General features: G+C 41.6%; 2 protein-coding genes across 4 annotated transcripts in view; both read right to left on the bottom strand.

Annotated features, from left to right (window-relative positions):
* vps13d (vacuolar protein sorting 13 homolog D) overlaps window positions 1-1,136 on the bottom strand; it is a 48,510-nt gene extending 47,374 nt beyond the window's left edge. Inside the window, exon 1 of one of the 3 annotated variants that reach the window (XM_083976153.1) lies at window positions 421-1,136. The gene's annotated coding sequence lies outside the window, so the exon portion shown is untranslated. Of the gene's footprint in view, window positions 1-220; window positions 324-420 lie in introns of those variants that run through there. The other 2 variants (XM_083976155.1, XM_083976154.1) reach the window with 2 other exon arrangements.
* Window positions 1,137-5,547: 4,411 nt separating this feature from the next.
* Window positions 5,548-12,239, bottom strand: lrrc38a (leucine rich repeat containing 38a; the record flags this gene model as incomplete). The annotated part of the gene is made up of 2 exons (XM_083976163.1): window positions 5,548-5,795; window positions 11,612-12,239. The coding sequence occupies 2 exons, from the start codon at window positions 12,237-12,239 to the stop codon at window positions 5,548-5,550; spliced, it is 876 nt and encodes a 291-aa protein (XP_083832289.1).
* Window positions 12,240-12,692: the final 453 nt, after the last annotated feature.

Here is a 12,692-nt window from a genome sequence, read left to right on the forward strand (position 1 = left end):
AGTGATATACATTTATGTTTCTGTTGCTTTGGACCGTTAGTTTAATAAGCACTGGTTTGGTGACAAAACGAAAGTGAACGTGCTGCCCGTCCGAGGTCATGTCGTCACCCCCCGTATCAAGTCTCTATCAACCGACAGCAGCAGCTCACACACGGTCGTTGTTTCTCGGTAGAGACTTAGTTAAAGCGGTGACCGTTTCTAATCACAGTCGGTGGCTTACTTTACTCGAGGCTTCCTCCTCCTTATCCGGCGCTGGCACAGTGACAGTGACTAGACAAGTGAACTTTAGTTAGCAGTGGTGAAGCAGCACCATAACCTTCCCCCCCCGGCTACAGCCACCATGAACTCAGCATAAATAATGTTAGCACACCACAAAAAAAAAAAAGAAGAGAGAGCGAGAGAGCAGGGTCATTGACTCACCGATTCAGATACTGTGTCCGCTTATCGACCCAGCTCTGCTGCTGAGACCATGGTGTCGCCGCTGCCAGTCCGACTCCCCCGTCACCAGGCGGTCATGTCCTGTCACAGACACCCCGGACCACCGGACAGGACGCACGCTGAGGCGACGGTGAGGCGTTATATGAACCACATACCGTAAACTACCACTACACGGTAACTAGCACATATCAGCTGGACGAGGACAAAGCATGAACGGGTAAATGAACACAGTGAAAAGTTGTCAGAGCGCAGGTGGTTGTGGAGGCGAGCAGAGCAGGACAAGGTTGTGATCCCAGTGAGCTACCAGCCAAGTAGCTAAAACTAGCATGCGAAGGAGAAAAGCTCGCAGTAAAAAAAAAAAAAAAAAGGCAGCCCGATGTGTCGCACTCAAAGGCAACACGAACCGGTGTCGTTTTCACAACAAACACAATTAATCCTCGTGGAATAAATGGGTAATTTATTGTATTATCAGACCACACAAACCGTGTGTTGCTGCATCGTAAATAAACACACTTCCTAATAGCGATAAACTTCCAGCACACACTTCCTGTCACGTGACCAAAACAAACCAGTCCTCTTCTTTTTCTTCTTCCACGCGTTTATTGGCGGATCATATCCAGCTTTACAGGCGCTACCGCCACCTAATGTGTCGCAGCGTGTAGTGTCAGGGCTTTAGTTTAACTCAATGTGGTGAAAATAAATAATTGATAATTTTACATTGTTCAGTTGACTTTACTAATAAATATGGCAGAAATTAATTTGATGTATAATTATGATACAATTATGATATTATAATAATATGATTCTATTAGAAAACCATCAATAGCCTATATGTGCAATCTGTATTTCTATTTTCATTTTTTTTGTAGTTATTGTTAATGACAGTAATGAATACTGTAATGAGAACCTTTGATATATTGATGATATTAAAAAGTCGATCCCAACAAACCGGCCAGAGCCACAGCCAATGTTTATATATGCAGCACTCATTTGGGAATTATAGCTGCAAAGACAACAGACATTTCTGCTGCTGTTCACGCTGACTTACCATCATGAATGAATGGAGACACATTCTGCTGAAGCCCCTTTCACAACTCCTTTGGTGATAGGGTATAGCCTCGCTAAAAATGGCACGTGAACCATTGCATTTATGTAGGTGACACAAAGCTTTTCCAGCTTTGTGTCACCTACATAAATGCAATGGCAACCTTCAAACTTTGCCGGCAAACTGCAAACTGACTGTGTTTAATTTATAATTGTTGTCCTTGCATTGGTTGATCCAGTAGAGAAAAAAGTGTGTAATTACTCATTATAGGTTTATTTGTATTTATTTTATTTACACTGATGAGAGATTACTGTAGTGCATCAAAGCCATTTATTAAAATTTTGAATAGTTTTGCCAGACCTCTTTCAAAGACCTGTATTTCAAGGGCCTGTTTTAGATCAGTGAACACTTTAAAGGGATAGTTCAACATTTTTGAAAATTGGCCCATCGCCATGATCCCCCTAGTAATAGCAGTAGGTTCGTTACCTTTAATTGTTGGTCCAAGCTGCTTTTAGATCGGGGGAGAAGAATACCGAGCGGCGCAGCTACACTACGGAGGCTAATGGAATTTCTTGGTTTTGCTCATCAAACTCAGCAAATACACAACCAAAAAACTCAAAAACGCTGTGGTGGACAAGTTGTGACCTGCACATTTACCACGCTATGAGATAATAGCGGAAAGTTAAGAGAAGTGAAGCAAATACTCGGAACTACTTTCTTCAGTGAACCACTGGTCGGAGGGACACAGTGTGCGCACCTCAGCCAGTGCCGTAGTATACGGACGTATCTGCAGTAAACAGGCGCTTTTGAAATCACTCCGCCGAGCAGCCGTCTAGAGTGTAAAGTCCGACTTTGCCTCTAAAACAACTCCATCTCGCAACTTTCCGCTATTATCTCATAGCGTGGTGAATGTGCAGGTCACAACTTGTCCACCACAGCGTTTTTGAGTTTTTTGGTTGTGTATTTGCTGAGTTTGATGAGCAAAACCAAGAAATTCCATTAGCCTCCGTAGTGTAGCTGCGCCGCTCGTTATTCTTCTCCCCCGATCTAAAAGCAGCTTGGACCAACAATTAAAGGTAACGAACCTACTGCTATTACTAGGGGGATCATGGCGATGGGGCAATTTTCAAAAATGTTGAACTATCCCTTTAACACCTGCTGCCACCCCCCTGTCTGCAGTCTCTGTGTTGATGATGATCCAACATATCTCATCTATCATCTTTCCCAAAATAGCCCTCTTTCTTCCATATTCTTCTTTCAGGGTAACAGAGATGAAGTGTTATTATTTGGTGGTCTGACAGACAGCTGTGCACACTGACAATCTTGTGGTCCAACCTGTTGAACACATCTCTTTAGGCTTGACATGGTCAGAAAAGGAGGTCAGACAAAACAGACAGGATTTCACAGCTTTCAGTCGAGCTTCACAGCATTTATCACTGGAAACATCTCACATGTTGGGCAGCTTTTTCCCTGAGCTGCTTCTGCTGTTAGCTCTTTAATGTCCGGACCAAGCTGCCATCTCTGAGATTAAATGATTCTGTTAAAACACTCTTTGCACATGGGGCATTAAGACATTAAGACATTAATATTCCAGTTATGTGACTGGTAGAGTGAACACTTGTGTCAGATTAGGCGTTCTTGAAAATGTTTGAAACCACAGCTATGATGCACTGTAAATAATATATGAGAAAGAAACAATACTGAAGGAGTAAGTCAAAATAATTACTTTATTTGAAAAGATCTGAAGAGAGTGACATTATACCTTCAGATGAATTTACAAAATATTGATTCTAAATTACTGGATTTGAGTCAAAGGGATTCTCACAAGATGGGGTCAGTGGAGAAACAACACTGACCTATACAAACAAACCAGAACCTTAACACAATGACAGTCAGGTGTCAGTCAACTCCATTCTCCAAGACACCAAACAAAGGACCATGTATCAGAGTAAATTCAGCCCTTACTGGGGCAATATGTTTTCATCTGGCCTGGTATGTGCCCAGATCCATGGCCTGGATATGGCCTACATACAACATACAATGTCAGATGCTTTTTCTACATCTGTACCAATTTAGACAAACACAAAACATCTTCCAGCTGTCAGCCAATACCGGAGGACAACAGCTGGAGTCTGTCCAGATGTGGAATTAGGAGCAGACTCAGGCTCAGCACCAAGATAGCCAGATCTTTTATTTAGCTACTTTCTGACAGGCTGACATTCCTCATTATACCACCACCAGTCCGGACTGTTGATACAAGGATGGAGACATCGATTTGTGCTGTTGATGCCAGATTCCTACCCCTTAATGTGCTGTCTCAACAGAAACCAACATTCATCATAGCAGGAGGCCCGTGCCATGCTCACTGGAGATTTCTGTTCTTGCCTTGTGGGAGTGTAACCCCCTGCTGTTGTAGTCCATCCAAGGCTGGACATGTTGTTCACTCTCAAGTTTGTCTGCCCACCACAGTTGTAAACTGCAGTAAGCTTATTTACTGTAGCCTTTCAACCAGGTCCAACCAGTCTGGATATTCTCCACTGACCTCTTTAAGAAGGTTAGCTCCAAATCAGCTGCTGTCAGCTGAATTGTAAGTTATTGCTTCAGTGGATCACAGCAGGACTCTGGACCAATCAAACGTGTGCAGTGTCAGAAGGAATTCTTACTTGTAGAAGTTGAATATTTCCTGCCACCTGTAAACAAGAACTACGTTGGACTGACAGCAGTTCTCATGACACCCAAAGGAAAGTGAAGTTTAGTATGCCAATTACAGAGGTTAGCTTGAGTGTATTGGAAATGATTTTTTTTACTGGAAGAAACTGTGATATGAGATTTAAAAAAATGTCTAAATGTATCATGTATAATGTATAAACAATTGTACAAACATTTCAAAGACCTAGTATTCACATCCTGACAACTGCTCTTTCAACAACCAAGAAGGTGTTGAGCAAGGCACTTCTCAACCAGCTGTACCAGCTGGCATACCTGAACTTGTGAAAACCTGAGGACCCAACCCAAAACAGGTACATGTAGCACACTGCACTCAGATTTTTATTCAAATTAATTTCTATACCATTTTACTATCACTTGAAAAGCATTGCTGCTAAGACTGGGCTTGGGTCTGTAAACAGGGATAGACCGCTGTAGTGCAATCTCATTTTTGATGCAGTCACTTTCATAGTTATTATAAAACTGCATTAAATTCCATTTCGATGTTGGGGCTCTATGATTAGGTATAATGTCCCATGGGTCAGTCATGGGTGTGGGTAATTAATGTTTTATCCTGTGTAGTATATCATAGTGGAAGACAACAAGTGTAATTTAAGCCCTTGAGTGTTCGACTCTTTCACTTATCTTGCCTGGTTCGAAACTTTTGTGTTCTGTAATACTCACAGCTAACTGAAGTTGTTGGTTCACTCATGATAGCAAAACTAAGGTTTGTCAAGGTCCAATGTGTAGTCTGCAATGTCATGGCAAGATTTTATATAAATCAATGACAACAGTGACAGTCACAAAGATTATAATATTGTGTGATCTAATCCTACAATAAGTCTAATTTCATAGTTTGATTTAACTGTATTTGCAGACCCATAAAGACCTCAGAATAGGGCTGTGATGAAGGACTGTTCTACGTTTTACTGGTCAGCCCCCTGTCACCTCTTCCTCTTGCATCATAGTAATGTTGAAGACATGATATGTATTCTCTTTGCAGTGCTTGTTGATCACACTGTACACTGTTCCAGTATGCATCCCTTTGTCTCTTCACCCTACAATCTCTTTGCCAATTTCAGTCTCAATATTTCTTTTCAAAAATGGCATGATTGTTGTTCTACAACTCTCCTTTTTCTTAACAGACACTGAGCAGTGTCTCAGCAGTCAGAGCAGTATTGCCACAATGATTCATTGATTGATTTGACATGCTAAGACCTTATTCCTTTGACTCTGTCACCTCCAAACCATTGACCTCTTCCTGTTCTCATGTTTTATCAGATCTTCTCTGGGATACAAACCAGATCTCTCAGGAGGGGAGTTGTATGAAACCAAAATTTCCTTTCCCTCCTCTCCCATCAGTCATTCCCTTCCTCCTCATCTCCTTTGCTGCCTTTGCTCAAGCGCTGGAAACAATGGACGGTGGAAGCGAGGAAGAAGCTGGCAATGATGGCCGCCACTGAGACGGAGATGCCAGAAAAGATGACGATGAGGTAGTCTGTTAGGGTGAGGATACCACGGCACTCCCGGAAACTGTCCTCCGAGAGTAAACTGAGGGGAATATGACGTCCATCCAGAGGCAAGGAGCATTCAATCCCCTCCATACCTGGGAAGAGAGAAAAGAACAAGTGAACTGACTGATTGACAACTAAGATACTGAGTTTTCATGGGTGATCAACATTCTGCCTTAAAAGTCATTTACAAGGGAAAGTGGGTATTCAGACCAAAGTGAGCACTACATTTAAGAAAAGTCAGCTCGATCTCCCTGTGTGCCCAACCAAGCTCTTGTTCTTTCTCTGTAGTGCCCCATAGCTGTCTGTGTAAGTTATCCTCCTCAGTGGTTCCCTAGTCATTTGCGTCATGTCTGCCAGCAATTAGTCTGTTCCCCTGAGATCCCTAGCTCCATTATATAGCTGCCCTTAGTCCGCTACTCTTTGTCGTGTAAATCAAGGGAGATTTAAATCATAAGCTGATCCAACTTGAATTTCATCACTGCAACTGATAATCTGACTCAGCAGTGTGTATGGCTGCGTGTGTAGTAGTGTGTGCGCCTGCATACACACATCAGCATCTGGATATGCTCCTGATGAGTCAGTGGATGTTGGCCACTGGGAGGGATCCCAGACCTGGATCAGGCCATCAGTGATCTCCTGCACAGACGTAGCACTTGGCAGCATTGTTTATAACTTCCCATAGGTGCTCAATTGGATTCAGGCAGGGAAATGTGAGGGCCAGTCAGTGTATGAAGCGCAGAACGACTTTTGAAAAGGAGGGACCATCATTTCAATTGTCCTGATCCAATTTCACTCTGGTACCACACACACACACACACACAATGATGTAGATCATCATTTTAATTTTTCTAAGAAATGTAACTGCCACCAACAGGTGGAGGCCTGTTGTTTCAGTGTGGGTTGTTCCGTTGTGGCTGGGATCTCCATCCCATTATAATCTAATAACTGTAGGAAAGATAAGGAGAGAAATTATATTTGGCCACCACATAAAAAACTGCTACCTTTTGAGAGGTTGTCATGCTTTTGCCCCTTCATTGCTCCTGTCCTGTTGCCACGTTCATTTTCACCATAACACAAGAAGCTGATTATTATTAGCTTCAGCTTTCTAAATGGACAGCCTTGTAATTTTAGCAAGAGTAATATGGAACTTCATAGGCATAATGTGGCAAGGTCACAGTGTTAGCTGAAAATTATTTTGGAATAATGTGGAACATTTAAATACAACATTGAAATCCCCATTTTAAACAAAGGTTATGTTTTTAAGCTGCAACTTCCAATGCACGAGGAGACGTCCTGCTTTTACACATTAGTAATATTATATAACTAAACCCAAAGGCTGAACATCAAAGAAAAAATACTGACTCTTCACCAAAACACCAACGGTGGTTTCTGCAAACCACCGTTGGTGAACATTGTTTTACTAAACCAAGAAAAAACAAATAGTGTGTTTTCTGTACCACTCCACTGTAACACCTCGGACACAGTTTGTCCACTGTGTAAAGAGAGGCACTTACATTTTATTGTGATTCTCCTGTAGCACTGCTGTACCCAAAAGTCACAAGACATCATTGTCAAGTGTGCATGTGTGTGTGTGTGTGGGGTGGGGGGGTTGTGTGAGTCACTGTAAGACCAGAAGGGGTTTTCCACATGAAAAGGGACTTAGTGACCACATAGCTTGGTGATATTCCAGTCACGTGGCGCTACAACAGACAGCCAGATTCATGCTCACACAGGCATGCAGGACACAGACAGACAGAAATACATCCCCTCACACACAGGCATGCACGTGGACTCAAAATACACCCATGGACAAAAGATGGTGCGCATGAGAATATGTATTCACATCTGTAGAGTTTTATACATTCAGAAACATAGTGCAAATGTAGCATTGTCTGTGTATACAAATGCATACACTGTATATCCGTATCATGCACATTAATACAAACACACACAGAGGATCACATACTGTTCTTCGATGGTGTATTTAATGACACCACTTTCTATTAGACTTTGTTTTAATAGATGGAATGAACACATCCGGCTAAAATGACTAGTTCTATGCCTTGTTTTGATGTATGCATGGCAGCATGCATGGCAATTGGATTGAAATGAAGCCTCAGCCTCGGTGACTGAATCCAGCAGGGAGGGGGTGAGTCAGATGACTGCAGCTCGCTGCTTCGAGACACAGTAGCTGACGCTGCTCCGTCTGAGGAAACCCTGCAGACTTGTCTGAGGAGACAAGTCTGCAGGCAAGAGATGGTGATTTGAGGAAGTGCGTAACAATCTTTCCTCTGTTTTTCCAGGTAATGATGACAATTTTTAGATATGAAAAATACTTGGAGCCGTCTCATTATGGGTGCCTTTCTGAATATTTCGATTGGGACACATCCATAGTGGATACACACAAATACAGTATTGTGAATAATGTCTCTTCTCAGTTTTTTGTTTCAGTTTTATTTTTATTTGTTTCATTTATTACTGTTATTTATTGTGTGTGGGTGGGTGGGTCATTTTGTTTTATTGCTTTTACTTTAAGAGGTACGAAAAGTTCAATGCCTATAAATGACCACCTGCATGTTACACTGTGCAGGTTCTCCAGTAATTTTCTCGAAAGCCAATCTTTTTAAAGTAACGTATAATTAAAAAGTCGCTTTCACAAATTACTTGTTGTTATTTGTTCACTCTGGAAATATTGTCCAGCATCCACACTATGATGTTAACATGGCAATATCATCAACAATATACAAAGTGAGATGTGCAGGATTTGTACTCATATTTAAATATGCATACAGTACACAGTGACAGTAAAATAGACAAATATATTTAATGAATTTTGTGCTTATGTATCAGTTTTCATGTTCTATGGTTTAACGTATTGTGTATTATGCCCACCGCAGTTACAGGTATGTCAGATTGCAATTTTGAGCTAGAAATTGCAGTTAAAACTGGCATGTATATTATGAATTAAAATATAACAGCATCAACCTGTTTCATTTGTACAGCTGATGTTTGCGTTTTAGTTGCATACTGTATGTCACAAAATTGAATATTATGATCGGCACAATTATCCAGCAGTTGGCAGAAAGATTGATGTGGACAACTACATCAATCATGCCAGAAACCATTTTTGAGAACAGGCAAGGTTATGCAATTCCCCCATATACTGTCATCCATTGTGATTGATGTTGATACTCAAGTCACATTCTGACAAATGAGCAAACTTCAGCCCCAGCTGAAGGCTGTGAAATGCAGCTGAATGCTTAATTAAAGGCCAGCAAGTAGAGGTAATTCTATTGTTTTCCTATGATTAAATGAATAAAAGCAAATATGCAATTCTGTGCCTGTGTGATTGTACTCATATAGTTTAGTGGTTATATTAATTCACAATATCAGGTTGGGTCCTGTAGACTGTGAGTATATTAAAGATGGAGTGGTTGATCCAGGAGATGTTTTTTGTAGATGTTCTGTGCACAGCTCTAGGGCAGGGTCACAGAATTGTGATCCGTATCATTACTTGGCATTGCTACATCCCAGGAGGATGTAGCAATGCCAAGTAATGATGAGGGTTTTTTGCTCTTAAAAATACTTGTGCCAAAATTTGGATTTGTATGGTATTTATTTAAAGGGATAGTTCAACATTTTGGCAAATTCACCCATTGCCATAATCCCTATAGTCATAGGAGTATACGTTAATTAGCTTTATTTGTAGGTGCATGTTGTTTTGAGTGAGAGGCGCAGAGACGTGGCACACGGAACTTTCGGTTTTCCCTAAATACACACTTCAACAACTCCAAAACGCTCTCATTGAGAAGTTGTGACCTGCACATTCGCCACGCTATGAAATAATAATGTAACATTACTAGAGATGTTTTCTAGCAAATCTGTAGCCGGAACTACATTCCAGACTCGGCTGCTGGGCGGAGTGATTTCAAAATCCCAAGTAGTTCCGAGTATTTGCTTCATGTATTGTAATGTTACATAATTACTTATGTTACGTTATTACGTTATTATTTCATAGCGAATGTGCAGGTCACACCTTCTCCACGAGAGCGTTTTGGAGTTGTTGCTCTGGAATGTTTATTTAGGGAAAACCAAAAGTTCCGTGTGCCGCCTCTCTGCGCCTCTTCTCTGAAAACAACATGCACCGACAAATAAAGGTAATTAACGCAGGCCTATTCCTATGACAGGGATTATGGCAATGGGCACATTTTCCAAAATGTTGAACTATCCCTTTAACAGTTCTGAGTTTGTTCGAACGAAGACTTTGAAGTCATACAGTCTTTTCTTTACACTTACTGTACACACAGCATAAATAATGAAGGCATTTCATATTATGTCATTTGTCATTTGCTACTCAGAAAATAACATACTCTGACAGAGGTGGTATGTAACTTTTGTGTATTGTAATTTCATCGACATATGAATAACATCACTGAAATGCTATTAACAACATAGATTCATATTGCAGGCTTTGCATGTGGCATCATGTGGACACTGGTAATCCTCCTTTGCTTTGGCATTGACCTCTATAGAAAGAATATAACACAGTTACATAACGGCAATTGCAACATTTCAAAGAGATTTTTATGACTGTCAAAGAATCTCTACAAAAATAACATTTATATTATTGGATCTTAATTCTTTATAGGACATATATATATATACATTTTGTGGCGTTGGGAAGGTGGTTGTATGTGAATAAAGTCATGGCTAAGTCATGTTTCTTGTCTGCATAAAGTTGCACTCACCGTTCCCAGAGAAACTGATGAAATGGCAGTGTTGGAGCCGGGATGGTGGGCTCATCGTTTCCTGTTTTGAGGGTGAGGAATCCAAAGAGTCCTTTCCATAACTAAAAAGACATAACACAAAAGTCCCACTCAAGGCCACTACATAGTACATTAGATAAACTACAATCTAATTACATTTGTACACAACAATATCAACACTATCATCACCAAACATATAAGATATAAAGATTACATCCAAGGTAACGTTAGCTAGACAACTCTACTAGCACAACTGTTGCATTATTTAATGTTAACTTTGGCTAATAGGCTACATGATGAAATCAATGATGAAACAACTGAAATAACAAGTGGCTAGCTACATCAAAATATCCTTGAAAAAAATGAAACACTACCTGTGTAACAGAAACACAGCCATTCATTATAGCTTGTCTGTTGTCGCTGCTGTTGAAAAGTGACGTCAACGTTGACTCCTATTTGGACTTTTGCATTTTGGGCTCTTTCTGCAGTCGTCTTCCTTTGACAAGTGCAATCTGGTGGAGTCAATGCTTTCAATGGAACAGGCGGTTACAGTTTGTCTATAAATCCTGTGCATCTTCTTCTGGTTCTTGTGACTGCTGAATGTTTGACCCAGAGTGGACAGACAGGTAGGCCAGCCAGTCTTTGCATGCAGCCTTTGCATAGTGTTTTTACAGCCTTACAGCCATTTAATATCTTTTCATTTCTTGGTCCAGAGAAAACAAGAGAAAACTCTATTTGTTGTTCAGTATATTTTTGATATGGCCAGGGATAATTACACTTTTTGATATATGAGTACTGTACAGTGTTGTTTATCTTCATCTAAATTAAGCATGGGAAGCACTACTCCTGAGGTCAGACTGATGGACTCTGTTTGGAAGTTACAATGGTTCCTTGTTCACTGTGTAGTGTGAACAATGACTTTCTTGTCAAATATGTCTAATCACACAGATTTGCTTGTTCCACTTTCAATGACACAAAATGTAAACTGTAAACAAGATGCTACTGTCTTTCAGTCCCCTTCAATTTTCTATGAGATACGAAACACAGGCAGAATTTTGTGGATAACTTGATAACAACAATAATACAATGAGTTGTTTTTTGGTGGTTAAGATACATGGGAGTCCATGTGGTGTGTATCTTACCAGTTGGAAGCTTGTGGCGATTCTCTGTCAGCCATACAAAGAGTTTGGCAAAGTTACAGTTGCAGAGCCAGGGATTGCCCTCCAGACGCAACCTCCGAAGGGAAGGTAGAGGTTCCAGGACTCCGACATCCAAATCTGTGAGGCCATTTCTCTCCAGTTCCAGCTCCCTTAAAGAAGTCAGCCCTGTAAAAGAGCCACTGCCTACCATGCTTAGGTAGGGGTTGTTCCCCAGTCTTAGTTTGATCAGACTCCTGGACTCCCCAAATGTTCCAGGGGAGATTTCTGTCAGGTTGTTGCTTCCTAGGTCCAAAAAGACTAATCTAGAAGTGGTGCTCAGTGACCCTGGCTCCAGCTGGGAGAGGGAGTTATTCCTCAGGTCCAGGTAGACCAGATCACTGTACAGGTACAGGAAATCAGATGGGATCCAGGGAATCGAGTTGTTGGAGAGCAGGAGACGTCGAACATCCAGAGGAATGGAGTCTGGGACTCTTGTTAGACCTTGGCCGGTGCAGTCCACGGTGTGATGGTCTGGACACAGACAGCTGGATGGGCAGTTGTGGCCTCGTGTAAGCAAGGTGGAAGAGATCAAGGCAAGAAAAGGCTGTAGCCAGTTAATGCATGGTAACATCGTTGAGGGGCCAGCAGCATTAATCTGGAGACAGGGGGTTGAGGGGGTCACAACAAATGGTAACAATGGACAGGAAGATGGACAAATAAATAGGTTGAGATCACAGGATGGGAAAGGGAAGGAAGGGAAATGGAAGGAAAGGAGAGGAAAAGAAAGGAAAGGAGAGGAGAGGAAAGGTGAAACAATGGAGGTTCAGTGTGGCTTTTTTTGGCGGTCCCTGCACTGCAAAGCAAGAACACCTCGAAAAGCCATCGAATAGCGAGGGAGTGGGATACACCAGGAGATCACGTAACAAGCAGTCTGGATCAAATAGCAGCCTGCTGGGTTTGAGGGAAAAGCGGGGAGGAGCAAAAAGCGAGCGTGCAAGAGAGCGGTGAGGAAGGGAAGAGGGGGGATGTGAACAGAGAGTGGATTATCACAGAGGTAAATAGAGGCAAACGAGGGGAGGGGTTG

Source organism: Trachurus trachurus (genome assembly GCF_905171665.1).
Source record: "Trachurus trachurus genome assembly, chromosome: 7".
NCBI lineage: Eukaryota > Metazoa > Chordata > Actinopteri > Carangiformes > Carangidae > Trachurus > Trachurus trachurus.